Below are 26,804 nucleotides of genomic sequence, written 5' to 3'. Positions count from 1 at the left end.
GCGGCCCTGCGACTACAGCTCCCGGCGGGCAGCGCGCTGCGAGGCCCTCCCTCCGCTGCGGCTGCCTCGGTGCCGCTCGGAGCCGGCCGCCGTCAGGCGTGGGGACGCCGCGTTGCGCAGGCGCTGGACCCCGCGGTCGATGGCGGAAGCGCGGCCGGGAAGCGGCGCGTAGCCCCGAATCGGCGGGAGGCGGCCGCTCGCTATGGCGATCCGCGGCCCCGCGTCCTCGGAGCACCTGGAGCGGCTGCACGAGATCTTCCGCGGGCTGCACGGGGAACTGCGAGTCGTGCCGGAGCGGCTGCGGGGCGGCGCGGCGGGTGAGGCGGGGCGGCTGCGTCTCGTCGCTTTTGTCGGCTTCGCGGAGGCTTCGTCCGCGGCGCGCGGGAGGACTGCGGTGCGGTGAGGCTCCGAGGCCCGGCCCGGCACCGCCCGAACCGCGGGGCTCGTCTGGGCCCGTTCCTAGCGCCCGGGCTTCGCTTACACTCTCGGCTGCGGGCTTGGCGGAGAAGGGGAAGTGGCCGCGGAGGGCTGCCCCGCTGCGGGAAGCACCGCCTAGGTGTGAGTGAGGAGCGAGGGCGGCGGCGTTACAGCAGCGCGGCCCTCGGGCCTCCCAGTGTCCGGGCCGGCCTTCCTGTGCGCCTCGAGTGGGTCCATACCGCATTTGGGCGTAAAGTCATAAACCCGAGAAACAACGGTGTGCTCAGAGTACGGCAGTCTGTGTGCTCGGTGACGCCAGGCTATGAGTAGTGCAACGTTTCACTTCTTTTCCCAGCTTCAGTCTAATACCGCTTGAAGTTCGGGGTCGCCATCCTTGTCATTTCCAGAAAGTACAGCAGGAGAAAGACTTAAAACTGTGAGCCACAGCTTTCAAGAAGAGTGTAGACGGGAGGAAGAAGAGGCTGCCTGAAGAAGCTGTGGAGTCTCCTTCTCTAGGGATATTTAAGACCCTCTTGAATGCTTTCCTTTGCGACCTGCAGGGAACCTGCTTTAGCAGGGGGTTGAACAGGGTGATCCCCAGAGGTTCTTTCTGAACCGTACAGTTCTGTGATTAAAAACTGCCTTTATTTTGCTGGCAGTTACCAAGAAGGAAAAGCATAAAGGAAGGAATACCCTTTTGTGGAGAAGTTTGATCTGGGCATCATTTCTGTAAAATTAGTGGGAGGTGGTTTGCAGGGAAGGGTGAGATTTTGTGCTGCTTGAAATCCAAACTCAGCCCATTGTTGGGAAAAAAAATGGGGAGAGCCCACCCTCACGCACATTGAAAAAATGCCCCAGAACACTTGAGTTTCAAAGAACAGAGATTTCTGGTAGCAAATTCTCATTTCCTTGCAGAAAAGAGAGTTATCAGTTTTGTGGAAAAAAGTAAACCTTTGCCAATTCCCAAACAAGGAATTCTGAGCAGTGGCTTTAAACAGAATATTGACAGGCAGCAATTTCTTCTGTGCTTGAAGATCATAAGCAGACTACAAACATTTTTCAGACGTGCTTTGAAATGTTAATATGATGGATTTATTCCTCAAATTTGTCGCTGAACACTGCTGTTTTTGGGAAGTATTGACAAGGGTGTTCAAGTGAAGTCAGGAATTTGTCTCTGGTGAAGGCATTTGTAAGGCATTGTTTGCTGCCTGTGCACACATGGGTCTTCATTTTTTGCACCGTCATGAAGTCTGTGGGACAATAAATGGTGTCCAGTGTACTCTGAGATGACTGGTACCTTCCCAGACTGCAGGGAAGACAGAATGTGTCATTGTTGGACTATCAGGGGCAGAAGTGTGGAAATGTTCTCTCACTCTCCATGAACAAGAAAATGAATTCTCAGATCTGGAACCAAGCATTTTCTTCCTTTCTAACTTATAAGAAGGCATTTTAAACAGCATCAATCAGTTTCGACCGTAGATACGGTCCTCTGAGCAAATAGTTGTCTTTTTCAACTGGTTCTGTTTCGATTGATTGAAAGTGAAGTCTCACAGATGTTCATGGACACGTGGGTGATGTTTCTGTGGCTGAAGTGCAGTGCTGTACTGATCCGACTGGGGGCACCCAAGGAGGGTAAAATACTGCTTTAGGTCTCAATTGTTTCGAGACAGCAGCAGTTGTTCAAGAGGACAGTGTGTTCACCAAGGGAGTAAAGTGACCTGCATGAACAGAATAGCGACTTTAGAAAGTTGTCTGTTGTTGTTGTGTGCCCATGTCCTCGCTAGCAGCCTGGCCGTTCAAGCAGTTGCATCCGCACAAACCTACATGGCAGAAAAGCAGGGGAGGAGCTGAGGGCAGTCAATTTAGGAACCCCCTAAGTCAGCATTTCCTGCAATGTGAAACTTATTCTGTCTTAAGTGCACTACAGGTCAAGCTCAGGAGCTTAATGGGGATTTGAACTGAAGGGGAAGGGCCATGGTGTGGGCATGGCGCATCCACAGGATGAGCTGTTTTTAAGTATTTTGATCAAACAACCAATGTCATCCCTGAAAAGAGAAGTATTTGGACAACCTGATCTGGTGTATTGATGTTGGCTTTAATCTCAGAGCACTCTGTAAGGTGCTTGTCTTGTTTGAGTGGTTGTTTTTAAAGGACTGCAAGGATGCAAAAACCCGATTTGCTGGAAATCAAGCTTTCAAGTTCTGCTCTAATTTTGCCTGGCCTTATCTCACATGTTGCTTTCTCTTCTGCAGAGGAGAAGAAAAAGCTAATTCGGGAGTTTGATGAGAAACAGCGCGAAGCAAATGAAACGGTAAGCTTAAGTCTGGAATTGCGACCTTTCTGGACAGTTAAAATGTTGATTGCCTTAAAATGGACGGTATCCCAAGTTTTACTTTAATGTTCTTATGTTGGCAGACAAATGTTGTATTTTTTAATTTCTTTGATTCATTGGTGTGATTAATATGTCTGTATTTGTTATATAGAGAGATGCAGACAAGGATGCTTTTTCTGTCCGGTGCTCTGGATATTGCCTTCCCTTTGTTGAACAAAGGAGAGTGGTAAAGCTGCAGTTAGAATTGCTGGAGATCACAGACAGGACACACAGGGAATCTGCTTTATGTTTTTTTTAATTGCTGTTTGGTGTTTCTTTGTTTTTTGCTGCCTTACCTTCACATTAGTATTAACCACATCTTTCTGCAATAATCTGGTGAATGGCCAAATGTCAGGGACCTTAAATGTTTGCAGCCTCTGTTGTATGGGCTTCCTGGGCAGCAGGTGACATGGGACAGAGCAAAAAACCCGAGGACTTGTCTTTCTAGGCAAAACTGCGTCACGCTTTGTTTTCTTACTGATGTGCTCCTATGCTGACTTATAACTCGATGCGTGTTGTTTGCTTGTTTTGTTTTACCACAACAGTTGCAACAGAAATCTCTGGCTCTTCCTGGGAGAACTGTTTCTGAATTCTTTTTGTTGAGGCACTGTACAGCTGAAACCCCAGGCGGGTTGAACTACGTTGCAGGAGTGGTGTAGTTGATAACAGATGAGGGACATGGGGTTAATCGTTCCCCCCTACACCCTGTATCACATAAGAACGTGTGAATTTCTTCATCTAGTGATGAATACTGGATACAGCTGCTCGTAAGAATAAATTTGATGCTGTAAAATAAATTTTCTTTCCTTTAAGCTCCGGGAAATGGAAGAAGAACTGAAGTATGCACCTCTACCGTTCCGCAATCAAATGATGAGCAAAATCCGGGCATACAGAAGGGACCTCTCCATGTTCCAGAGGGAGATAAGAAGCACAGATTTGGGATTAGGCCCCGGAAGTCAAGGGGATATGAAATATGGAATCTTTTCCACAGAAAATGAACAGAGTGTGAGCATCTGATAGAAACTGTATTTAAACCTTCTGTGATTGTTTACAGTAATGTTTCAGATATATCGCTTACAGTGTTTCTGGTTTTAATCCACTTGCTTTCCTGTATAACTGTCTGTGTATCTCTTTGTGTGTAACAAGAGTATCTTGGGAAGGGGAAGAAAGGCCTAGAACTCATAAGAGAACTTTTCTGTTCTAAAACACAGATACAAGTGTAATCAAAATGGTAACATGTGGTTGATTGCCTATGCAATGTGTGTTTAAGAGACTTGTTAAGGGTACTGAAATACTTTATTTAATCACTACCCTGATGAGAAGAACGGTAAGCTAATCTTGATTTTAACTCCAAAATGGGATGAAAGTCACATACACTGTATAGGTTCTTCGGTAGTGTCTTCTCTAAAGCAATCTCAGTTTTTTTATACTTTCTGGAAACTATTTAGTCTTCCTGTATATTGCACAGTATGGCTGTGTTGCTGCAGAGCAAGAAATACAGTGGTTTACCACATCTGTTTAGGTATGTCCAAGAGCAGAGAGACTGAATTTGCTTACTGTATTCAGAGAGGTGTCTATATAGAAAATTTGTGGAAGTGGTTTTTTGTTTCTCTGCCTTAGTTAAGAAAGGTTTGAGGGAATTTCCATAATACAGTAGCTAGGTACATTTTTGCATTTGATTCTTCTTGATTGCATCTGGGAGCAGGATGGTGAGTCAGACTTTTGAAGCTTAAGAAAATACTCTATGTTGAGCTACCTCTTCACCCTGAGGTCAGCAAACATTTCTTGCTCTCTATCTGTGGCTACTGGCTTGCAAAGAGGAGCTTTGTTACTTAACAGTCCATCTGCTAGTGCTTTTTGTCTGTGACTGAGTAATCTCCTAATAATCTCCCTGGCAACTAGCTGTAGTGTCAGAAATGAGACTGACATTAAATCTGAACAAAATGGAAGCATCTGGAAGAGCCCAGATACTATTTTCATACAGATGTTACTTGATAGAACAGTGAATTATTACAAAGATTGTAGCTAAATGTCTTAACTCTTTAGCTGCGTACCCTTCTTTCTGAATATGTCAGAAACCTGGTGTTTAATGGTTAAACATATGTTATTTTTCAGACTAATCTGCAGTCACAGAGAGTGCTGCTTCTCCAGGGAACAGATAGTCTGAACCGAGCCAGTCAGAGCATTGAGCGCTCACACCGGATTGCTGCTGAAACAGATCGGATTGGCACTGATATCATTGAAGAACTTGGGGAGCAGCGAGAGCAACTGGAACGCACCAAGAGCAGAGTAAGTGGAGAACCTGTGGGCCGTGTGCTCACACAGCCCAGGGTTAGCTTAGGGGGAAATGTATGCCAGACATTGTACTCGGAGAACCCCAGATGTGGTGAGCCGGTTGACGCTTGAACATACCAAAGGCTGCCACATTGCTGTGTTGTGCTCTTAAAAGGAACATCTTCCTCTAGACTGACCCAAAGCATCTGCTACTGTGTATGTGTAAGGCCGGGTGATTAAACCCATCTACTGCTGCTTAAAAATTTAGCATTGCTAAAAAACTACTGATCTAAAACATGCTAGGGAGTTGCCCGCCACGTAAGATTAACAGTAAAGGTTTAGATTTGGGAGACATAAGTTCCTTTAATTAAGTGAAATTTAATGGCAGCAGCTAACACTAACCTTGCAATATTTGTATGTTAGCTGAGGCAACAGTTTGGTTCATTTCTGAGTGTTACCAAGCTGAAATGGATCATCCATTAACAGTTCAGTGGTCAAATACATTGGGTCACACAGGCCTGTCAGGGCAACATGTTTATGTTCTTTGCTGGAAACTTAATTGCTTTTCAAACAGTTCTAGATACGCACTAGAGGAGAACATGATAACAGATGGCAATTGTATTGACAACTAGATTAATTAAACCAATTTAATAAAAGGGCCTCATACCAACTTTGTAATAATTGTAGGTAGGGTGTTTGTAAATTTCTTGGAATCTTTGTGAGTACTTAAAGGAATATATCCCTGTCAGCCTTATTTCTGCCTTATTAAGGAGACAGCTACTCCTTTTGTACTGTGCCCGCAGAGCAGTGTTGTCTCTGAATTTTGAGAATATATAGTTAACGTTGATCACATTTGTTGGTGTTTAAATGTTACAATTAAGAATTGCATTTGCATGTTTAGAACTGTATGTTTTTTCAAGTGGCAAATAACTTTTGTTTCTTCTTAGTTGGTGAATACAAGTGAAAACTTAAGCAGGAGTCGTAAGATTCTGCGTTCCATGTCCAGGAGGTGAGTAGCACCTGACTTAGAATGGTGCAGTATTCATGTTGTTGCTTACCAGTTTATGGAAAAAAATACTATAGTGTTAACTGGAACTTTGGGGAGATCTTAGGGCATGTGCAAACAGATTGTGTGGTGTGATTATGCTAATTTGTTTTTTTTTCTTTCTGGTAATTACTTAATGGAATTGTAGGTGAGTGAACACTACTGAATTTGTGCTGCAAATTATTTGTATCCAGTTTTATTAAGATAATACTGGGGTTACAACAATCAGGCATGATAGATTGTAGTGATGGGAGGGATTTTGTCTAAATTACTGTCTGTTTCTAAAGGTAACTTTTGAATAGTGTTTATTCAGATTGGCAGACACTGTGCCATAAATCACTGCAGCATTAAGTGATTTAGATGTCTGATGACAGAGACAAATCTGTTTAGCCCACAGGAATGCCTTAGCATAGCTAGACTGTTATTTAAGAAACACTGAGCTTGACCCTACCCTACGTTGATGACTAAAGCCTTGGTTGCTTAAGTGTATTTATGGTTTAATTGTATGGTTTAATTATTCTCATAAAGCAGTTCATGGAATATTTTTTCAGTAGGTACTTATGGTCTAACAAGCTTTTTCCTTTATACTTACCATAATTTCCGTTAGCAACAATTTTCTCTTTGAAGAGAAAAGTACATTAAATTGAGATTTCTAATCTTAATTCAACTGTGTAGTTTCAAATAAAATTAGCACAATATAGGGTTTAAAGCTGCAGCAGTTCAACTTAAATGTTCCTTTGTGCTTAATTGAATAAACAGTCACACACAGAGCAGGATGCTCTGCCCTACTGGGGAATGGGGGCGGAGGAAAAGATTTGAATATTGAAATAAAAGATGGAATACAAAATTTCAGGAAAAATTAAATGGGCAAACACTAAGCTTGCCTTCTTGCTTGTTAAGTTCTATTTAAAATAGTACTAGCTGAAACAGGGGAGCTACTTTTTGAAGGTAAGAATCAGCTTTTTTATTATAAAAACAACCTTGGATTATTTGTGTTTTTTATTATTTTTTAACTCTAGAATAGCCACTAATAAGTTGTTGCTGTCGATCATCATCATCCTGGAACTAGCCATCCTAGGAGGTGTGGTCTACTACAAGTTCTTTCGCAGTAGATGAACCTTTGTGACTTTGTTTTCCACTGCTGAGGAGTAGGATGGGATGTCTTCCCTGTGATTGTCTAAAACTGAACTATCTCATAAGACAGCATGCACCGCTGAAACTGTCCTGACACGGGAAAGACAGTGAAAGGAAGTAAAAGGAAAATACAGAGACAGACTAGCAAACTACTGGTGAGATTACAGAGAAGGTAATAAATATTTTATTGCCTCAATTTGTATATACTTAACTAAATGAATAAATCTTCATATGTAATACAGTAGCCACTGATCAAGTGGAAAAACTACTTTTATTTAAAAATTGACAAGTTAACAGTATTTGCCGAGTGTTGACAGTCTATTCGCTCGTGTGTCTCAGCAGAGCTCTTTCATGTCTAGCGTACCCAGCATTGCGGGTTCTTAAATCCTCACTTGCTGTTCACTGTCAGATTCATCTGGAGAACTGGGTGTTGGGAGTTCATCAAAAGCGGTGTGCGCCCCTTCTCTTGTCTGTCCAAAGCACGTTGCTATCACATCAACTGCAAGACTAGCAGTTGCATTCACTTCCTCTTGAGAAGCTCCAAGCAGCGGATTGACTTCAACCATGTCTACAGCTGAAAGCATTCCTGTAAAAATTACGTGCAGCTTTGTTACTATGTGTAGTTGCTGTTTGAACCAGTGATCGATCACCTGGTGGGAAGGCAGGGCCAACCTAGGGGAGCTCAGCTGCATGCAGTGTGCCTGAGTGACCAGAAGGGGCGGAGCCTGGATCCACCCCTTCCATTTAAGTGTTGGCAGTGGAGGTGGGGGCATCTCATCTGGAGATCCCTTCCTCCTTCAGGACCTTACAGACCTTCCAAAGGTAAGCAGTTTTTCTTTCTCTTGTTTCTGTGCCTACTGCTGTCCCATCTAGGCAGATACTCACTCACTGTAGCCTAAGACATTGCTGCTTTGGTATGTTGTTATGCTTTGTATCACATTACACTAAGAAAAAAGTTTAAAGCTGTAATAGGGTTTATTTGCAGTCCATCATTCTTTGCAATGAGTCTGATGTTTGAACTTCTGACCTCTTCTGTCCATTGGACAAGTAAAATTGGCTCAAGTGAGGGAAGAGGTCATTGTTTTTAGATGCAAGTTTTTTTCTTTGGTTCCTTTTGTTGTTGCTACCTCTCTTCATCCATGCTTTTAGCATTCGGGAAAAATTCAGGAGTTTGATCTTTCACTTACAGTTCTGAGGTGTGCTTTGTTACATAAGACCATTTTATATTGTCTAGCTAATTTTTGTCATCCTGTTCATGATTCTGTGGAGGTTTCTGCTTTTTTTTATTTTTCTCATAACAGTTTTTATTGTAAATAATTCATAACTTACACTAAATGAAGTCTCTATGTCACAAGGAGAAAACTCTTAAGTTAGCTGCTGTGTATAATTGGTGAAAACTTGATTTTATTTTATTTTTTTTTAGCTTTGCATCCTAGAATAGGATCTCCAAATTATTTAAAATGGTTTGCATCCTTTTTCCCCACGTTTATCTGGTCTCGTGTGAGTAGGTATAGGGGACAGTATTTTGTAGGATGACAAAACCACTTTTTGCACTAGTTGTTAATGTTTCTATTTACTTTTGAGAATGTTGATGGTAGAGCTGTTTTCAACACCTCAAGTACTGCTCAGTGGGAGGAAACTGTTCATCCATTATGAAGGCTGAACTGACTTCTCAAGCACCTCGATTTTTGGCTATATTCATCTTATTTGGTTACACATGAAAAATACAACTGCTACAGGCTTTATGTAGTTTGTCCTTTCTGGCTTAGTGCAAAAAAGCTTGTCAGCTCTTACCTGTGTTGTGTATTTCTTCTGCAATGTACATGCCTTCTCTGTAAGTTAATCCTCCCAGAACGGGAGTCCCAGTTGCCGGAGCCAGTGAGGGATCAAAAGCATCGATGTCAAAACTCAGGTGAATTGGTCTCTGTCTCCTGTAGACAACAGGATAAGAAAAGCGATCTCAAAAACTTAATACTTTTTCTATACGTATTTTGTCACTGTCCCAGCCGATCAGCAAAGTAGCATCCTCTTGCAAGATCTCTGCACAAAGTCCTACACCATGTCATATTGTATAGGAACTGCTGAGTCACGGCCTGAACCTCTGATTGATCACCTGAGGCGAGCCAGGAGTCAGCCAGAGGAGCACAGCTGAAGGCAATTCACCTGTGCTGCCGGAAGGGGTGGAGCCTGGCTGCACCTCTCCTAGACCTATTTAAGAGCTGACTGCCAGTGGGGAAGGATCTCTTGTGGAGATCACCTCTACTGGTGTTTTGTGGGTGAGCCCAGGATAAGGGTAAGCCTTCCATTTATTCTCTTTTGTTATCATAGTCTACTTTGCCTAACTCTCTTGTTTAGTTTGTGATTATAACATCCTAATATTCTTTGATTATACACATATGTATTTGGAAACATGTATATTTTTAATCTTTTGGTTTTTTGAAACATCTCTTACCTCAAACTTTTTTCTAATATACCTTGGGAAAGCAGAAGTTTGTCTTTCTAGTTTCACTGGGCATCTGTTTCAGTCTAAGGAAGAAGCTGTTAAATGCTTCTACCCCATTCACTGCAGCTGAATTCAGTTACATATATATATATATAGATATAGATATATATACACACATAATTTTGAAAGGGATACTCAAGGCTCAGAGTTGATTCAACAACAGCAAAATACAGGATTCCTCAAGAAACAGGACACATAATATACAGCAGGCTTTATTAGTTGCTACCGCTGTAATTCCTCTCTATTTTTGCCAAACACTGTGAAATGGTTCTGTTCTAAAATATTCAAGTCAACGCTACGGCTTAATATTTACTGGACGCTTTAACACTGTGCTTAGGCCACCTTACAAAATCAGTGACCTTCACTTACATAACTCTTGGGAAAGTAAGTACTCAGCCAGTTGATAGAGTAGTTAGGCCCATAGTTTGTTACCTGCCCATCAGTTGTTCAAATGTCCTTTCCATAACTTTCTGGATCCCAAGGCGATCAACATCCCTCATGGAAAAATACTGGATGTCGTAGTTTTTCAAAATATAGCTGTTAGAATAAGATTTTAAAAATAATCGTAATTATTAGCGGCCTAAACTTAAACTGTACAATTCTTGTGAACAGCCAGGTGTGGAAGAAGCCCGTGATTTCAGTTTACAAAAATCCTTTAAATCAACTTACTATTCAGCAGGATCCACATCCCTCAACCCAATGTACACAATATCAGATGCTGAAAGACAGGGCTTTAGCCAGGAAAAGCCAGGAAGTTGCGGGACCTGCAGGCAAAGTTTTGGTGTTAGATTAGTTTAATGAATTATATAACAAACCTACATTTAATTCTTCCATCAAAACTTTACTTATAGCATCTTCTCTCTGCCTATAGAGAAGAGTTCACTACTTGAGAGTCTTGTTTCCTGATGTAATCAGTCCCTGCCAATGTCACATCATTTCACTTGAGCTGAATACATTGATTAAATTTTTTATTCAGTCTGAAAAGGAGAAGAAAAAAGCTCAAATCCATAAGCAATTGGTAATTAGTATTGGTGAATGTATTAGGAGATTAGAAGAAGCAGGAAACCCAGTGTACTTAATGGCAGTGTGAGGTGACTTAGCCAGTACGTCCTACTAGAGTAGGATAAAACCCAAGGTATCTCTACGTTTTTAGGGAAGTCATCAAGAAGTCAGGCAAACTCTTGCAAAAACAGGGTTAAAAAGCAGGTTTCTAGGTGGGGTAGGGAAAGAGAGTCTGTGTTAGGCTTTATTGTGAGGTAAAACTCCAGACAACAGGTCTAGAACAGCAAGGCTGCAAATGGAAAAATGATGAGATCCCACTAAAGGTCAGCTTTGATAGTGAAACAGGTATACTGTGCAATTTTGTTAAAAATTTAGTCAGTAACATCTGTTAATTTCAAGAGTGCTTTAAATTATCACACGCTATTCTTCCTCTCCTAGCTCTGAATATGTCTAGAGCCAACATAGCAAGAAGGTTTTGCTTCCCTTATATACTTCTCAATTACTAATTATATCCCAGCAACAGCATTTGAAGTCATAACGCACTTACAGCCACACGCAGTGCTTTATGTAAGTATTGCTTTCTTATAAGACAAACAACATTATTCACCTTAGGGGAGCTTCAGAATTTTCTTTTGCTCTATTTCTCCTGCAAAAGCAGGCACAACTGCCAAATAAAAGTCATCCCCTTTAAATTAAAAAAAAAGACAAGAAATACAGTAGCCTTCTATATTATCTTTCTCATGTTGTGGAACTATTTCACAAAGCCCTATTCATTTTGCATTACTTAAGGAATTCTAGCAAATTTGAAGTGACTATACAAGAATTATTAGCAAGAGGAAAGTATTTAAAAGAACCAAATAGTTATTCACTCGCAGATGGAATTCATTCAAATGAACTTGCAGGAGAAAGGCAGAAGCACTTCACCAGCTGAGAGCAGTCTTTCTATGCCAGACAGGTACTAATGTTACAATCTCTTCAACAACCATAAAGACATTAAGTTACTCTTGATGTTATTTGGAAGAAGCATTTTATCAACACAGCAGCCAAGAGATTTATCAGGGAATAAACAAAATTCAAGGAATGACTAGCAGTGCAAAGTTCCAAAATAAAATCAAGAGTCAGCTTTTGTGCAGATCCAGTGTCTGTTCCCAATATGCAGTTGCCAGTCCTGCTCCTCTCTCCAGCCTGATCCTTAACAGAAACTTGTTACTTTTTCTAAGTTCTGACCCTAAAGGCTTCTGCTCCTGACAAGTGCTCAGGACACCACTCTTGTGTCTCCAGTAGATCCTACAGGGTCCTTGTAGCATCGTAGAACAGTTTGGGTGGGAATGGAACTTAAAGACAATCTCGTTCCAACCCCCCTGTGTGGCAGGGACACGTGGCAGTTAAGAAAGCACTCAATGCCAGAAAAAGTAAAATATGTAAAGGATTTCAATGTAGGCTGAATGTCTAAGCAAGATACTTACTTTATCTTGAAGTTCTCTCAAGAGAAATGAGAGAGGCTGTCCATGGAGGTTTCCAGACTGAGTTGTAAGAGGAGTGTTAATATCAGCATGTGCATCCACCCAGATCACACCGAGATGTGGGCACTGTCGTGCGTGGCCACTGACGGAACCAAGTGCCAAGCTGCAAGTACAGTAGCAAAGTCTTTACTCAACTGTGCAAAACATTGTCCTTGTAGTTGTTCTGAAGGGGAAATAGGAAGTCTCCAAATTCAGACAGCATCATTGTCATGTTTCGATATATTGAACACCCCTGTGATGAACAAAGGGTGTGTGTTGTACAACTACTGGCATGCCACTTCCAAATAACTCTGCAGGACAGTACTTGTAATGAAAGATTAAAGAGAGCTCTTCTCTCTCCATTGCCAGCCTTCCCAAGCTAAATTTTGCATGTTGTAGCTCCAAATGCTCTTAGGAAATCTGGTACGCTCACTCAGTAATTTGCTGTGTGCCAATTTTGCCATCTTACCTTCACCTCAAATTCATTCTTATGTGCCTAACCTTGTTCAATCACTTCTTACACTGAAGGTTGGTGAAAAAGAATAGAAAGACAGTCTCATGTATTAAAACATCCAGTAAAAAGTAGCCAGTGTGTGGGCATTGCAGATCCTTTCTAAGAGATGACATCCTGAGAGCTAAGGGGTCAAAACAGACATGTCACTAAACATTCACCAATAAAGAAACTGCAACAATTCTTGAAGGGACCTGATCACACAACTTTCCCAAAGAAGAAAATCTCATTTGTATGTTTACAGATTAAGAACAATCTGGAATTAAGCAATACTGTCTTTAGAAGACCAGGTTTTTATAAATGGCTTTTATGTCACATCCCAGAAGCCTCAGAAATCAAATCAAGATGCTGCTGTGGTGCTGTCAGGGAACGACCCCCTTCTCACTGCCCTTTATTTTTTATTTAAATTCTTATACTCTCCTCTAAGTATTAGCCTGTAAGCATGCAACACAAATAGCCTCTGGCTTGTGAGCATACCTGTGATCACCTCCTATAGTGACACAGCTGTGTCCAGCAGCTACCGCTCTGCTTACGGCATCAGCCAGTACCTGGCTGGCTAACCCCACTGACCGTGGGTAATAAATCAGGTTGTTGTACAATTCATCATTGGGAACTTGAGTGAAATTCAAATCTCCAAAGTCATACAGTTGGCATCCTGGAAACAAAACAACAAAAAGAGAAAGGGAAGTTATTAAACAAGCATCCAAAGGAAAACACAGTCCAAATTGAAAATATGGTCTCTTCAAAAAACTAGTTGGGCAAATATATAAGGAACAATGGGAATGGAACCAATTCACTAGAGTGTTTGTATGCCCTGCCAACAATCATCTCAGAAATCAGAAAGCTCAGGATAATGTCACTTTGATTTATCAACGATATAAGAGGCCAAGCATAGAATGGGCTTTGTTTTGATTATTGACAATTTATAGCACGAAAAGGTATAGTTTCTATTACTCTCTTTCTAATTAGCCAAGTTGCATACAGTCTTAAATTAGTTGCTGAAAGATGCCTAGAACTGTATTTCATCAAGTTTGAGTCCTAATAGTTACTTACCATTCCCAGACCCACAGAAACCCAGGCATAAAGCATGGCAAGTTAACTATAATGGAGGTGGTGGAATTTTTTTGTTTGTTTGTTTGTTTGTTTTAGAAGAATACTTCCCGTGCAACTGGTATCTTGTAAGGGAACCTGACCATTTTCTCAAAACAAGATGTCATAGGAGATAGTTTAATTCTGGGACTTTGACCCCAGCCCTCTTTGAGATCCTGTCATTGCCAGTTACAACTTAAACAGCTGTTGAAACATGACAGTGTTATGAATCTAAGACTTATCCTAAAAGATCTTTCTGTTTATTTAACAAAAAGAAGTCCCTTCATAGACTAGGAAACAAGGGAATATTTTTGGGTGTCATCTCCGTTCTCTCACCCAGATGAAAAAAGTTTATTAACTGGCTGCTTCTAAATTCTCTTCCATCTCAGTGCTTCACCTTTGAAGTTCTGCTGTCTGATACCACGTGCTTTCATAACAGTCTCTCAGATCTTGCAGTCACAGTCTTTCAGTTTCAGATAGGCCAGCTGCTGCAGGCACTGATGAGTACTGTAAAAAGTATTTACAACTATGCGAAGAGTAGCTTAAGGCTACCCTAAATACCACTCACGCCTCTCCAGTTTGTTCCTCAGAATCACTAGTTGGTAAACAGTTCAAAGCATCCAGGCTGGAGCTTGACATTTTGCATTTTGCCATTCAGTGGACTAACAGGGAACTTTGAAAAACTAAGGCAAGCAAATCAACGTGTAGGAATGTCCCACTTGGGACTCTGTGATTCCTGCCTAACTCCCATGAAACCATTAGCTGTGAGAAAGGCTCTGAATTTGGTTGAAATAAGGTTGTATAAGTTGTATTGAGGAAAATATGAGTTCATTATCATTTCAAAGGGTTTTTGGACTGATAAATGGAATGAAGGAAAGAGTTTGAGTCACTTGTGAGAATTAGGCTGCTGGGAAATAGGCGAGCATACTTTGTATATCAAGGACATACACAAATGTAAATCTGCTAGGAGAAGATATGGCAGCTGAGCACAGCTACTTGCTAAAGCATTCAGTAAATACAGCATCAGCTACTCTGTGAGAATGCTCATTAGGGTATGAGTCTCTACAGAGACTTAAAGTAGTAGCTGAACCTACTACTATTCCATACTATTCCATAGATTTCAAAAGACAGCACAGGCATACAGCAGCATTTTTCTCCTCCCTTACACAATTCCTAAGTTCTCAGCAGAACAACAGCTTTGGAATTTTGAGCTTTTTTTTTTTTTCCCCAGGTTTCAGTGCATTATCTGATCTCTAGTGCAAACATTTCCCCCCACTGTTTCATTCTGTTTCCACACAGAATCAGGAAAGCATCACAACGTTCACTGTACCTTAACGAATTTTTTTTTCATCTGTATCATTCTGCAAAACTACTTCTCAGGTACATGCACAATATTCCACTATTATGTATAGATTCAAGAAAGGTATTCGAGTGTGGTTGAAGATGAGCTTTATAATAAAACTTGAAGGTACCACCATCAGCCAGTTGGTACCAAGAGGTTTGGAAGACTACAAATTAAGTCTTCCACATTCCTTTGATCTGATGCCTCTGACATGCACGGGGAGTAGATCTGCAGTTGAGCAGCCATGTTTAGTGATTTGCACAGCGAAAGCACGTTGTACAATGTAATGGAGGAAAGGACTGCCACTTAAGACTTGTTCTCTCTGCCAGGATTTTTACCCACTGAAGGACCAAAAAGAACGGAAGGCAATTATACCATGGTGCCCCATCTTTAGATCAGTATGAAACAAAGAACTGACTGTGCCTTTTTTCATAGTAATTCAAGGATTCTTTTAAGATCCCTGAGGTTATCATCAAAGCAGGGCAAACAGCAGATTCTAGAAGTGATAGCTAAAGGACTATCAACTTATGCCTGAGATCTTCTTTTTTGTTTGTTGGGTTGTTTTTTTTCCTGTTTTCTTCTAAACCCCTGAAGTACATTCAAGTTCTTGAAAATGGAAAAAGATGTGAGCAGACAGGAAAACTGGATTCTTTGGACTCATTAGAAGGCACAGCATGCACACCATTTGCTGGTGCAGCAGGTCACATCTACTCAGGAACGGCAGGGGACATGCCTTGGCATTCACTGATTCATTCTGCTAGGTGAAGCTTTGTTTTCCAAAAATTAAAGAGAAAAACACACAAAAGGACAACACACCAGACACTTGGTGGCTGTGATCAGCAAGTTCATTGCACCTGTGACCTAATTGGAAGGCTATGTAGAATGAAAGCAGTTTTCCCCCTCCCCAGCTCTAAAGATTTGCCTGCATGTGTTTTTATTTCAGACAGTCACATTCTTATCTGTCAAAAATATTCAGTAGGATAGATGAGAATTCTTAACTGCTCAGATTTATTTCCTGTAATGTATTCATCAATGTTACCTCATGTCTATAAGCATTTAGATTATTAGATTTTTTCTGACTCAAGAAAATGCAGTAAAAATCTCACAGTTCCTTTCTTTAGCTTACTTTTACAGTAAAAACCATCAGGTTATGTTTGTTTAAAAAAAAAAAAAAAAACAAACTCCAACCAAGTAGAATTATTTTCAGCAGCAGATTCTTTCAAATTTAGGCTTTCATTTTAAATCAGATAGTACCAGTCTGTACTTAGAAACTAAAAGCCACAGATGTTTTGCTAGTAACTAAAGAATGTGAAGTTAAATACAATAAATGAATTTTTTTTTTTTGCTCTCCTTCAGATCTCTTCACAAAAAATTATGTTAAAATGAAGAAATAGGTTCTGTTCTAGTAATTAGTGGCTGATCAATGCCATATATACACACGCACACACACACCCCTAAATCAATACAACTCAGCTTTATCAACACTGACTCACTGCCTATTTTAAGTGATCACTGTTTCAAGTGAGAGGGGTAGGGAGTGGGATTCATCTGTTGCTGTTGTAGGAGCTTGAAAGGGGTATCAGGCAGATGAGGGTGTCAGTCTGAATACAAACACACAGTGTAAGTACATAGACAATACATGCATTTATGTACAACGGTTCTTCTGTTAGTATGCATGATTAATGTAGAGCTACTTTGGTGCACAATTCAGCCAAAAAGGAGTAAGTTAACTTGGAACATTTTGCACAGTTGATCTTTCCTAGGTGCAGGGGAATTGGCAGGTCACAGCCTGAGCCGATGGTGGAGCACCAGGTGAGAAGCTGTGGTTATCTCAGGGGGCTCAGCTGCATGCAGTGCAACAGAACCACCGAAAGGGGTGGAATCTGAGTCTGCCCCATCTCAAACTCATTTGAGGGTTGGCAGCCAAGGGAAGCAGTATCTCTCTAGATAGAGACTGCACTCCTCTTGAGCCATTACCAGTCATTAGAAAGGGTGAGCCTGTATTCCTTTCTTTTTTCAATCTGCTCTTGTTCTGTAGGGTTTGTATCCTACTAGAAGGCACTGTGATAACCTTCTTTGGCCAGAACAGGTTAGAAGGCCAAACAAGTATCCAACCAGCAGATGAGGGGATGAAGAAGCTTCTTTAGCTTGCAGAGCCCAAAACAGAAATCTACATATATCTAGTAAAGGAAATCAGCATTTTTCATCATGAGGAGCTTAACTTGTACTTAGGAAAAAAATAGAAATACAAATTAAGAATGTATTTAAGAAAATAAAGTTTCCTGTATGCCTTTTCAGATGAACTGCTAACATCATAACGGGGCTCAACCCAATGCAAAAGCAGGTGGCGTTTAATTGAAAAACTATCTGGGCACCAGCAGCAAGGAAAGCTTCCCCATCCTTCTCTGCTAGGATGCTGCACCCCACACAGAAGCAAGGATTTGACAGAAAGAGATTCAGCCTTCCGAGTCCATGCTATCTGCTGACATTGCTGAAAGGCACACTGCTGTAATACAGTTATAACAAGTCTCCTAGGCAGCAAATGGGATTTGAAACAAAAGCAGGTGAAAAATGAGATTGTTTTTATCTCTTGACAAATCCTAAATTAAAATGGGAAATTCCTCTTACGGGTTTTTAAATCTGCCTGGACTAATTTAAAAAGAATCTGGAAGTGCCACTGTTAGTGTATCTCACTTTGTGCTATGCATTATATAAAATTGCTCTTATGAAAGCATCACTCCTGCTTACATAACAGAGTTGTTTGCTCAGATTACAGCCTCCTTAGTACAGAGAGGCTTTTCAGGATGTGATGAGTATTATGAACAGTGTTTATAGATAACGTTTTACTTCCTGGGAACAAAGGGCTACAAGCTGTTACCACTATAAGCTCATTGACTAGTATCAACTTAATTTTGTAATGCTTTCTCAGAGACACAGGCAGTGTGCTACACAACAAATTAAGGACTCGTTCAGTATGAACAGGGCATTCTGAAACCTTTTAAGACAGTTTTAACCCCCCCTTATTCATCTCGGGAGGGGAGCAAGGGCTTATTTTTGTTTTATAGGGATAGGATAGTAGGCTAGCAAAGTTGCAGCTGCAAGGGTCTAAAGCTTCAGCAGCCTAGCTTAATCAAATCTTTTTGCTTTGAAGTTCATTACATAGAGTTTGAGTTTCTTTAAATAAATGTCAGCTTCTAATAGGAGATTTCTTCCAGTAAGTATTTGATGGTTCCCTAGTGAAAACAAAGTTTCACTAAGAAGGAAGTTTACATCTCAGGAAGTTCCATCCTGCCATCCTGCTTTTTGACATTCAGACAGGTCTGGCTTAAGGCAAAGTAAAAGGTTTCTGTTCAAACAGCAACAACTGCTTCCCCACATCTCTAGTCTGAAGGTGTCTCCTTTGCTTACTATTAGTCAAGAAATATTTTTTTTCAGCCACAAATCAAGAAGCTACCTCATTTCCCCTTTGTAACTTTAATCTTGCGAAACCCAGTGCACTTGACCTGAAAGAGGTCTCCAAAAACGTCAGCATCAGGTGTTGGGAAACATTTGCACTGTGGCTTGCATCAGAGACAAGACAAGGGGGCAGTTGTGATGGTCTGTCACTCCGCTGTGGTCAGCACAAGTTCCATTTTCCTTCCAATATACTTAACCCAGAAACAGTTCCTGACAGCAAGTAAGCACTTAGGGCTGTAGGAAGTCAATACCAAAACAGCTTTCAACGATGAAATACTTGAGAATGTTAGAGAAGTGGTTATTATATTAGTTAACCATCCAGGCAGTAACAAGGAAGGAAGAGCAGAAGTAGAGCTCACTGATTCTCTTGTTTCTCCTTATCTGCTGCAATGAACTGGTATCAGACCAGCTTACTTATTCACCTTAAAATGACCAGGTATTGTGGTGGGTTTTTTTTTGTTTTTTTGTTTTTTTGTTTTTTTTTTTTTTTTTTTTGGTGCCTTAAACCCAGCTTTTCACCAGCTGGGGTTACAACTTCTATCCAAAAGTAATCTTTCATACCATGTCCATTGAAGTCCTCACCTGCCATAGGTACCTTATTCTTGCAAGTCTACAACAACAGTTAGAAGTTTCAAAAGAAATAATATGAGATTACACACAGCCAACATAAAGCAGACCAAAAACTAATTCACTGTCCAGATTTTTCAGTCATCTCCCTGTGCCTCTCCCTAATAACTTCTCTCCTTCAACACCATTCGTAATGAAAAATTGAGTAGTATCTGACTTGAATTTATTCCAATCCAGATAATTTTGTGGCTGAAGCAAACCAGCTAAGCCATGTATTAAAATGATTTTTGTAATAAGATGTCAAGATTGAAACACATTGTTCATAAAACTAAATGAAATACAAGACAAAGAACACCATTCTTTGATCCTTTTATCTCATCTTCCTTTTCTGAAAGATCAGAAATAATTCAGTTTCCTGATCTGCACCAGTTTAGCTGAGTATTTTTAAAGGTTTATTTAAAGTAATTGTTTGTCGTATCAGTTAACAATTTAAGCAACCAGTGTGCTTTATTCTAAGTTAAGTTTCTTTTAAAGCTTATTTTGTAGCTAATTCATAGCCTGGAATCTGCACCTAAGGTGGTGGAGGGGGGGAAATAACCTGGAATCTGCACCAAAAAGGGGAAAAAAAAAACCACATATACATAAAATCAAAGAGTGACACATAGAGCTTTTCAGACTGAAGAAACAAGCAGATGGTATCTTCCATCAGCATGAGAAAGGAAAGAAAATCAGCACTGACCTATCAGAAGGAATGCCTGAACTCCATGTACATTCACTGCTGTTATTTCTCCAGAAATTTCTAAGCCTCGTGATAATCATGCAGACATCAAAGTGTCCAACATTGAAAAGGATAACCCATAACTGGCGTCACAACATATTCACCTACTTCTAGCTTAGCTTTCTGGGCTGAGAGCCAGCTGTGAAAAAGCAACCATGAAGCAGCTTCCCTGGAGATGTTCCCAATGCAGCTCTCCTGCAAAGCCTCCGTGGCGTTCCTTCTGCCTGCATGGTCATCAGTCAACTCCTGGCAGTCTGCTGTCACCGAGCAGAGCCACACCTGCCCTCAGTGCATTCTTACAGCTGCCCACATGTTAGAGGCATGCTGCGGGTGCCAGTTAGGACCACGACATTTAACTTCTCCTTGACTTTGGCCATACAGGTATCAGCAGTCTGTGAAATTAACCATTTGTGGCTTAACAACATTTGAAAGGTATAATTTTAAAGAAGGGTCTCTTGAATCTCTGTGTAAATAAGAGGAGGCAATTTATTCCAGTTCTAGAAATAAGCTGTAGTGCTTCATAAGCATGTTATACTGGTGTTAAATAGGGGTTTTTGTGCATGCTTTTGTCTATGAGAAGCAAAGGAAAAGGAAAGAAGGCTCCCATTTACCTGCTTTGTTGGGCACGGAGAGGAGTGTGCCTGGGTTTAAAAAAAAAAAAAAAGTGTTCCCAATTCTGCTTGGTAGGGCAGATGTCTTAGCTGTTACTGTTAACAACCTTATGCTGTATCCTAACCAGTTTTTAACCTGAGAAAGTACATAGCAAATTAATAGACAGCTTTGACAGTAGATGTGATTAGAAAGCACCCATGAACAATAGTATTTTTCATCTTGGCAACACAGGAATTCAACAAAGCATTCTACTTAATAGTAAACTACTGCTCAAAATTTTTGTCTGCCTCCATTTTAACCTCATCAACAGTGAAAATGTGAATAACAAGACTAAAATAAAAGGGATGGATCTTGAGTTTACCTAGGGAGGAAGTTTAGACTTTGGAATTCCACAGATTAAGGAGACTTGACTGGCTCTACTAACCTAGAATGCCTTAAAGGATATAAAATACTGAGTTTTGAAGAGGAAAAATAGAGACAAAACAGTACAGATCTAAACTAGATTAGAACACTAAAATACTGAATTCCTGACAAATTCTGTTGTTTTTAAATACAAACATGTATTTTAATTTTAATTTTTTTTTTTAAAGGCCAAACTATCATATTGACTTAAATTTAAGGAAAGCAGAAAGGAACAGTGTATCCAAGTCTTAAGGGACACAGGCGATTCTTTAATATTTTTGTCATAGTTACTAGATGTGCTGATGAAAATTCTTCTCCTAACAAGGCAGCTGTAGATGTTACCAGTCACCTCTGCTGAACTCCAGCACCAGTGCTTACTCTCTGTATACAATTAAAAAGCTATCTTCTTAAGAATCTTCACCTGAGAAGATGATGGTGGATATGTCAAAGTAGCTGCTTCATTATTTATTTTTCATCAATCCAGAAACTAGTCTTCATCTGAAATTATAACTTCATCCGTTGATGAGACAGAAAAACTGAATTACTATTTTAAGGAGCTGATGTCAGCAGGGATCCAGTGGTTTTAGGCAAAGCAGGAGCATCTATCTCCAGTCACATGGGGATTAGCACCTCCTTTCCTCTTTTGAGGGGGTATCTCCTTAAATTTTCTGATTCACTGCACTGACCTCTTGCATACTATAACAGGAAATAAGCTCTTTAGTAAAACAGAAGAGCAGCAACATGATGGTCATTCTTTTGGACAAGTCTAGCTCTACCAGTGTTGTAGGCTTCGTGACTGCAGTCTATCAACTTGTCAAGCAAGCAACTCTGTTCCAGTGTTTTTAAATGCATTCTAGAGTAGTAGAAACCCAACTGTGACTAAACACAGCAATCCAGCCACATTTGGCTCATTAAATAAAACAAAAAATTAGCAATAGTCAACATATCAAAGTTCTTCCAAAGTCTTCATTCTTGTACCAGCATTATTTCCATGCTAGCAACACTAATGGTGCTCTAGCTCACAACAGCCTTTGAAGTGACTGAGAGCTGCTTACAAACAAACAAACAACAAAAAAAAACAACAACAAAACACCACAACATGAGAATGGTCCTTTTCTCTTTCAGGTAAGGGGACTAAGCAACACAGGATTTAAGGTTAATCAGATTCTCTGTATAAGGTACAGCAGAAAGGAGGTGTCAAACAAAAAACAAACCTCTGAAAAGAGTACCTTCCAGTGGAAGTCCAAGAACCTCCTATTTGTGCCCATTTCTATTAACTGCTAGAACAATACACAGCCCTCCAAGTTCTTGTGTTGTCTCCTCCACACCACAGAGTTAAGAATCCCTATTTTCATGTGATATTTTTTTCTTCTCTGGAGAGATTGTAGAATCCTTTAAGGTGTTAATATTTTTGTTTCCCTTTGGAAAAGAAACAATGCCAAAAGACAAACATCACTAAAGTGATTAAGAAGCCCACAGGCTTAGTCAGTTATGTTTTAATTATGCTTGCTACAGACTTGCACACCCACTGTTTTTGGCTTGAGAGCTGGACTCCTACTACCTTAGCTCTCTCTCTTCCCAAGTATACCTTAAGGTAATACCAGAAGGTAACAGTGTTCTCACTCTAAGGAGAGCATAAAAGACAAGTTAGTGGCTCAGATTTGTCTCTGACAGGCTAGTGATTCCATCTGCCTCTCAGCTCCCTCTTTGTATTTCAGCCTAAGCATAAACAAGTTGCTCAGCAGCAATGATCATTGTAGACAGCCCAAAAGATACCATACCATATGCCTACAGTCAGTGTCTTTCAAGGGAAAGATTCAAGAAGGCAGAAAATAGAGCAGCAGCTCAGGAGGCTGCAATGGAACTATAAGGGTATATCTGTTAAAATAGAGTGAGGGGAACAGAGAAATCCCTTCCAAACAGGAGAGTGCCAAAAGGAAGAACCTAAGATGTGGTGTTCTCACTTTCTCTGACATACCTCAAGCATTATCTACCAAAGTTATTCAGTTAGATATACACACATTCAGAAAGCCATGCAGTCCTTGATATTCAAAGTAATAAAGTATAATACCGGTGACTTAAACAGCGCATGGATCTTACTATCCAAGTGCTACAGTTCTCAAGTGAACTTAAGGGCATCTCCATTTTATGCAGATCAAATTGAACACGTGGATGAAAAATGAGAAAGAAACTTTACAATTTCAGGCAAACAGCAGATTTTAGCAGTCTCTTCTATTTGAAACAAATGAGTGAAGTTTTCTCTATGGAAATGACATTTCCTCTTCCCATTTATGTTTCTTTTGACTTCTGTGAATCCACCTCACTTTCTTGCTGGGAAGCATCACCCCACAGCTCCAAGTTTGTAATGACAAGGGCAAACTGCAGTCATGTCTATAGCCATCTCCAACAACCCTGCTGGAAGGGGAAGCAGTGGGAACAAAACAAAACAGCACCTGCAACTTATTCATGTGAAAGTTTCAGAAATAAACAATATATATAGGAAAATAGAAGCCTCGTATCTTAGACATTATTTTTAAGGAGAAATCTTTTCTGCTGCAATTATCTACCTGCTCCTGGAAAACGAGAAGCAAGGACCCATGAGAACAACCAATTCTTTTAGCAGAACAGATAGATAGAAGACTCCAGTTAATAAGAGCAGCACTGGTTGGTTTTTTTGTTGTTGTTTTTGTTTTGTTGTTTTTTTTTTTTGTTTTTTTTTTTTTTGTTTTTTTTTTGCCTTCATCAATCTCAAGAAGAAAATGCAGTGTGCCAGGAAGGTGAAAACAAAGGAAGAAGTTTTAATGCCAGTTCAGCATACCACAGGAGGCCAAGCAACGGCACTATCACATTACTCCAGGCAAAGCTATCCTGCCAGCTCCCACACAAAAACTGATCATTAGTTAAGTTTCCACAAATAGATGTGCACAATTTAAAAGGCTGCATTGTAGTTCTCTCCTCAGCCTATCTCCCAGTCCTCCAGCAGATGGTCTCTGCACACTTAGCAGTTCCTCAGTCCATGCCAGGGACCTGCCCTCACACAGAACATGTTACGACGTTTGTGCCATCTGAGCCAGGTCAGGGGAGAGGTGCAGAGATTCAAGAAGCAATAAGCATCAATGCCAAATGGAAAGGAGCACTACACCAGTGGAAGAATGCTACAGAAAACTAAAACTGTAGGAAGAAAAAATGCCAGAGCCATTAAAAACTTTAAAAGGAAGAGCAAGAAAGCATCTCCATTTACATTACTAACAAATTAGCAAGCAGTCCATATGCAACTGAGTAGCGAGAGTACTCTTCATCTTCTGTTTATTTCCAAATTTAGTTTGCTTCATTTCTATCCTTACTGTTTGTTGTTGTTACTGAAGTCCTGAAAGGGATCCTCCTTTCTCCTAATCTCCAAGTTTCTAGTGAAGCGAGCATGTGTCATGCAGAGGAAATTTTATTTCAAAATAAGGATTTCTATAAAATGCGAAGTATTATATCTGAACTACTTGAAAGGGAGCTTTCCAATGGGGAGTTCTGCTGTCATTTATGTCAAACCACTGCCTGCCTTCTCACAAAGATAACATATCCTTTCAAAGCTGCTAACTTGTTATTCTCAATAACTTTAAGGTCAGCAATATCTTGACCTGTGTTTATTTCAGCAGCTCTTCTATTTTTGTTGTGGCTATAGATCATGATTGCTAACAAGTCAAATATTGCCAAGGGTATGCAGGAGATGAGCAAGACTTCCAACTCAACTTGGCATAGGACAGGACATAAAAAGAGAATCTATTCATTTGCCAGCAAGTTGGGACTTTCCAGCTTGTGAATCACAAAATGCACACAGTGAGCCCATAGGGCTGTACAGAACAATAGCCCTAGAACAACAGGTATAAAGTGGTTTCATAATTCAGATTAAATTTGCTAGAAGGCTATTAAGCGATTATCTTTCCTCTGCACGCATCTGAATTTCATTATCTACAGTGTATGCGATTAGTACTAATGTGGTTCTTTCTGTTGTTGGTCCACCCCTGTGGTTCATCTCTGATAGTTTTCAGCACTACCTAAAGATTCTCCAAGACTGCTTTAAAGATTTCTGTCCCTTACATCACATTTTGAATGCTGTGTCACAGTTATTAACGAGTTCTCGGCTTTTAGAAACAATAGGTGCAAGAAACTGAAAGACAGACATGCTAAGCCTTCAGACAGATGCAGACCTGAACGTTTCTCCAGAAAATTCCGAGTTTCATTACTTGAATGTATACAACCGTTGTGGGAACAAGCGGAGTTCCTAGCAACGAATATGGACAGGGACAAAAAAAAACCGAGGGGCGCGGTCAAGGGCATCCTTTGACTGCGTACACGGAAGGCTTCCTACGCGGCCCGATGCTTCTCCGGCTTTTGGGAGCAGCACACGCTCGCAGCCGAGCGCAGAGCGGATGCGGTCCCCAGGAGCCGGGAAGGCGGGCGGGCTGCGGCAGCGAGCCCTTTGTTCCGGGCATCCCGCGAGCTTAGCGCTGCGGCTCCGGCTGTTCGGTACGGGAGATCGGCGGCCGGCAGCCCCTCACGCAGCCTCTCCCGGCTCCGGCGCAGCGGAACGCGGGGCGAACGGCCGCTCCAACCCCCCACCCCCGCGCGGCGGTGCCTCACCGAGCCCGGCCAGCCGCTCCACCAGCCCCGCGGCGCGGAGAGTAGCGGGGCCGCGGTCCACTCCGCGCCGTTTCTGCCAGACAAAGAAGAAGAGACGCGTTAGCGAGCACCGCCCGCCGCCGGGCTGCGGCCCCCCGGCCCAGCTATACGCCCACCTGTCCCCTGGACAATGGGGCGCCCACCAGCGCCACCGAATGCGCTCGCCGGGGCGGCCGCAGCCCCGCATCCGCCCGCTTGAGGAACAGCCGCACGAAGCCACCGCGCAAAGCCATGGCGCAGGAGATGCCGAGCCGGCAGATGATGCCCGCCGCCGCCGCGCCGCTCCTTTTAGCCGGCTCCAGCTCCGCGCGCGCCGCCCGCCCCCGCCCGCACACCCCCGGGCCGCCCGGCCAATGGCGGCGCGCGCGCGCGGAGGTGTGTCCCGCCCACAGAGCGGAGCGGGGCCCTTCGCGCGACGCGGGCGGGCGGCGGCTCCTCCTCACGCGCCTGCGGCGCTGGGGTTTTTCCACTCCCGCGGCGGGGGGCTCGCGCACCTGCCCCGGGCGCTGTGCTCCAGCCCGTGGCGCTGGGCGGGGATGCGGTGACCTAAGAGCAGGAGCCGGCACTTTGGTATTGCCGAAGCTCAAGTTTCTATACGCGTATGCACGTGCTCTGAGGAGAGCCGAACGAGCGGCGGTGGCACGGGGCGGCTCCCCGCCTCTCATCGAGGGATCGCTCCGCTCCGTCGCCTCGCACGGCGCCAGCTCCTGCCCCGCGCCCACCTCCTCGGCCGTCACTTTTAGCACCTGCTCTCCTCGTAACAACACGCAGGCCCCGTCTCTAATGTTAGCGTCCCATTTTCAGCCTACGCAGGCTTTTTTTCCCACCGGTTCTGCCCTCACCCCTTCGGCCTCCGTTTTCGCCGCTCCTTTGTTTACACGGCACCCACGCAGGGACTCTGCAGCCGCCACGAAGGCAGGCAGTTGCACACGGAAAGTTGGTACCGGAGGGGGACAAGCGGGGGGAAAACGCCTGCCCCGCTCCGTCACGGTGAGAGCCACACAGGAGAACAACGCAACCGCAGCCCTTATAGCCAGGCGGCAGACAGGCTCCCGCAGCTCCGCGCACGCGCCGCCCGCCTCTTCCCTTCCCCTCTTTTTCCTTCCCGGCGGAAGCGGGGCGCTGTGC

At 42.2% G+C, this 26,804-nt stretch overlaps 2 protein-coding genes across 3 annotated transcripts; one reads left to right on the top strand and one right to left on the bottom strand.

The window, feature by feature from the left end:
• The first annotated feature begins 167 nt into the window (after positions 1–167).
• Positions 168–7,540, top strand: VTI1B (vesicle transport through interaction with t-SNAREs 1B). Of its 2 annotated transcripts, none has more exons than XM_042862635.1 (6): positions 168–317; positions 2,670–2,728; positions 3,602–3,793; positions 4,904–5,077; positions 6,010–6,071; positions 7,127–7,540. In XM_042862635.1, the coding sequence occupies exons 1-6, from the start codon at positions 203–205 to the stop codon at positions 7,221–7,223; spliced, it is 699 nt and encodes a 232-aa protein (XP_042718569.1). In that variant the 5' UTR covers positions 168–202; the 3' UTR covers positions 7,224–7,540. The 2 variants fall into 2 exon arrangements, with proteins under 2 accessions (XP_042718569.1, XP_042718574.1); XM_042862640.1 differs by lacking the exon at positions 168–317 and adding an exon at positions 1,875–2,049.
• Positions 7,494–25,909, bottom strand: ARG2 (arginase 2). The gene is made up of 8 exons (XM_042862626.1): positions 25,793–25,909; positions 25,638–25,710; positions 13,237–13,414; positions 12,213–12,372; positions 10,414–10,508; positions 10,177–10,281; positions 9,036–9,172; positions 7,494–7,827 (listed from the first exon to the last, which is right to left on the bottom strand). The coding sequence occupies exons 1-8, from the start codon at positions 25,907–25,909 to the stop codon at positions 7,622–7,624; spliced, it is 1,071 nt and encodes a 356-aa protein (XP_042718560.1). The 3' UTR covers positions 7,494–7,621.
• Positions 25,910–26,804: the final 895 nt, after the last annotated feature.

The sequence above is a fragment of the Lagopus leucura genome, unplaced genomic scaffold, assembly GCF_019238085.1.
Source record: "Lagopus leucura isolate 7727_CA_CO unplaced genomic scaffold, USGS_WTPT01 Super-Scaffold_1, whole genome shotgun sequence".
NCBI classification, from domain to species: Eukaryota; Metazoa; Chordata; class Aves; order Galliformes; family Phasianidae; genus Lagopus; species Lagopus leucura.
This window is presented reverse-complemented; position numbering and strand designations above follow the sequence as displayed.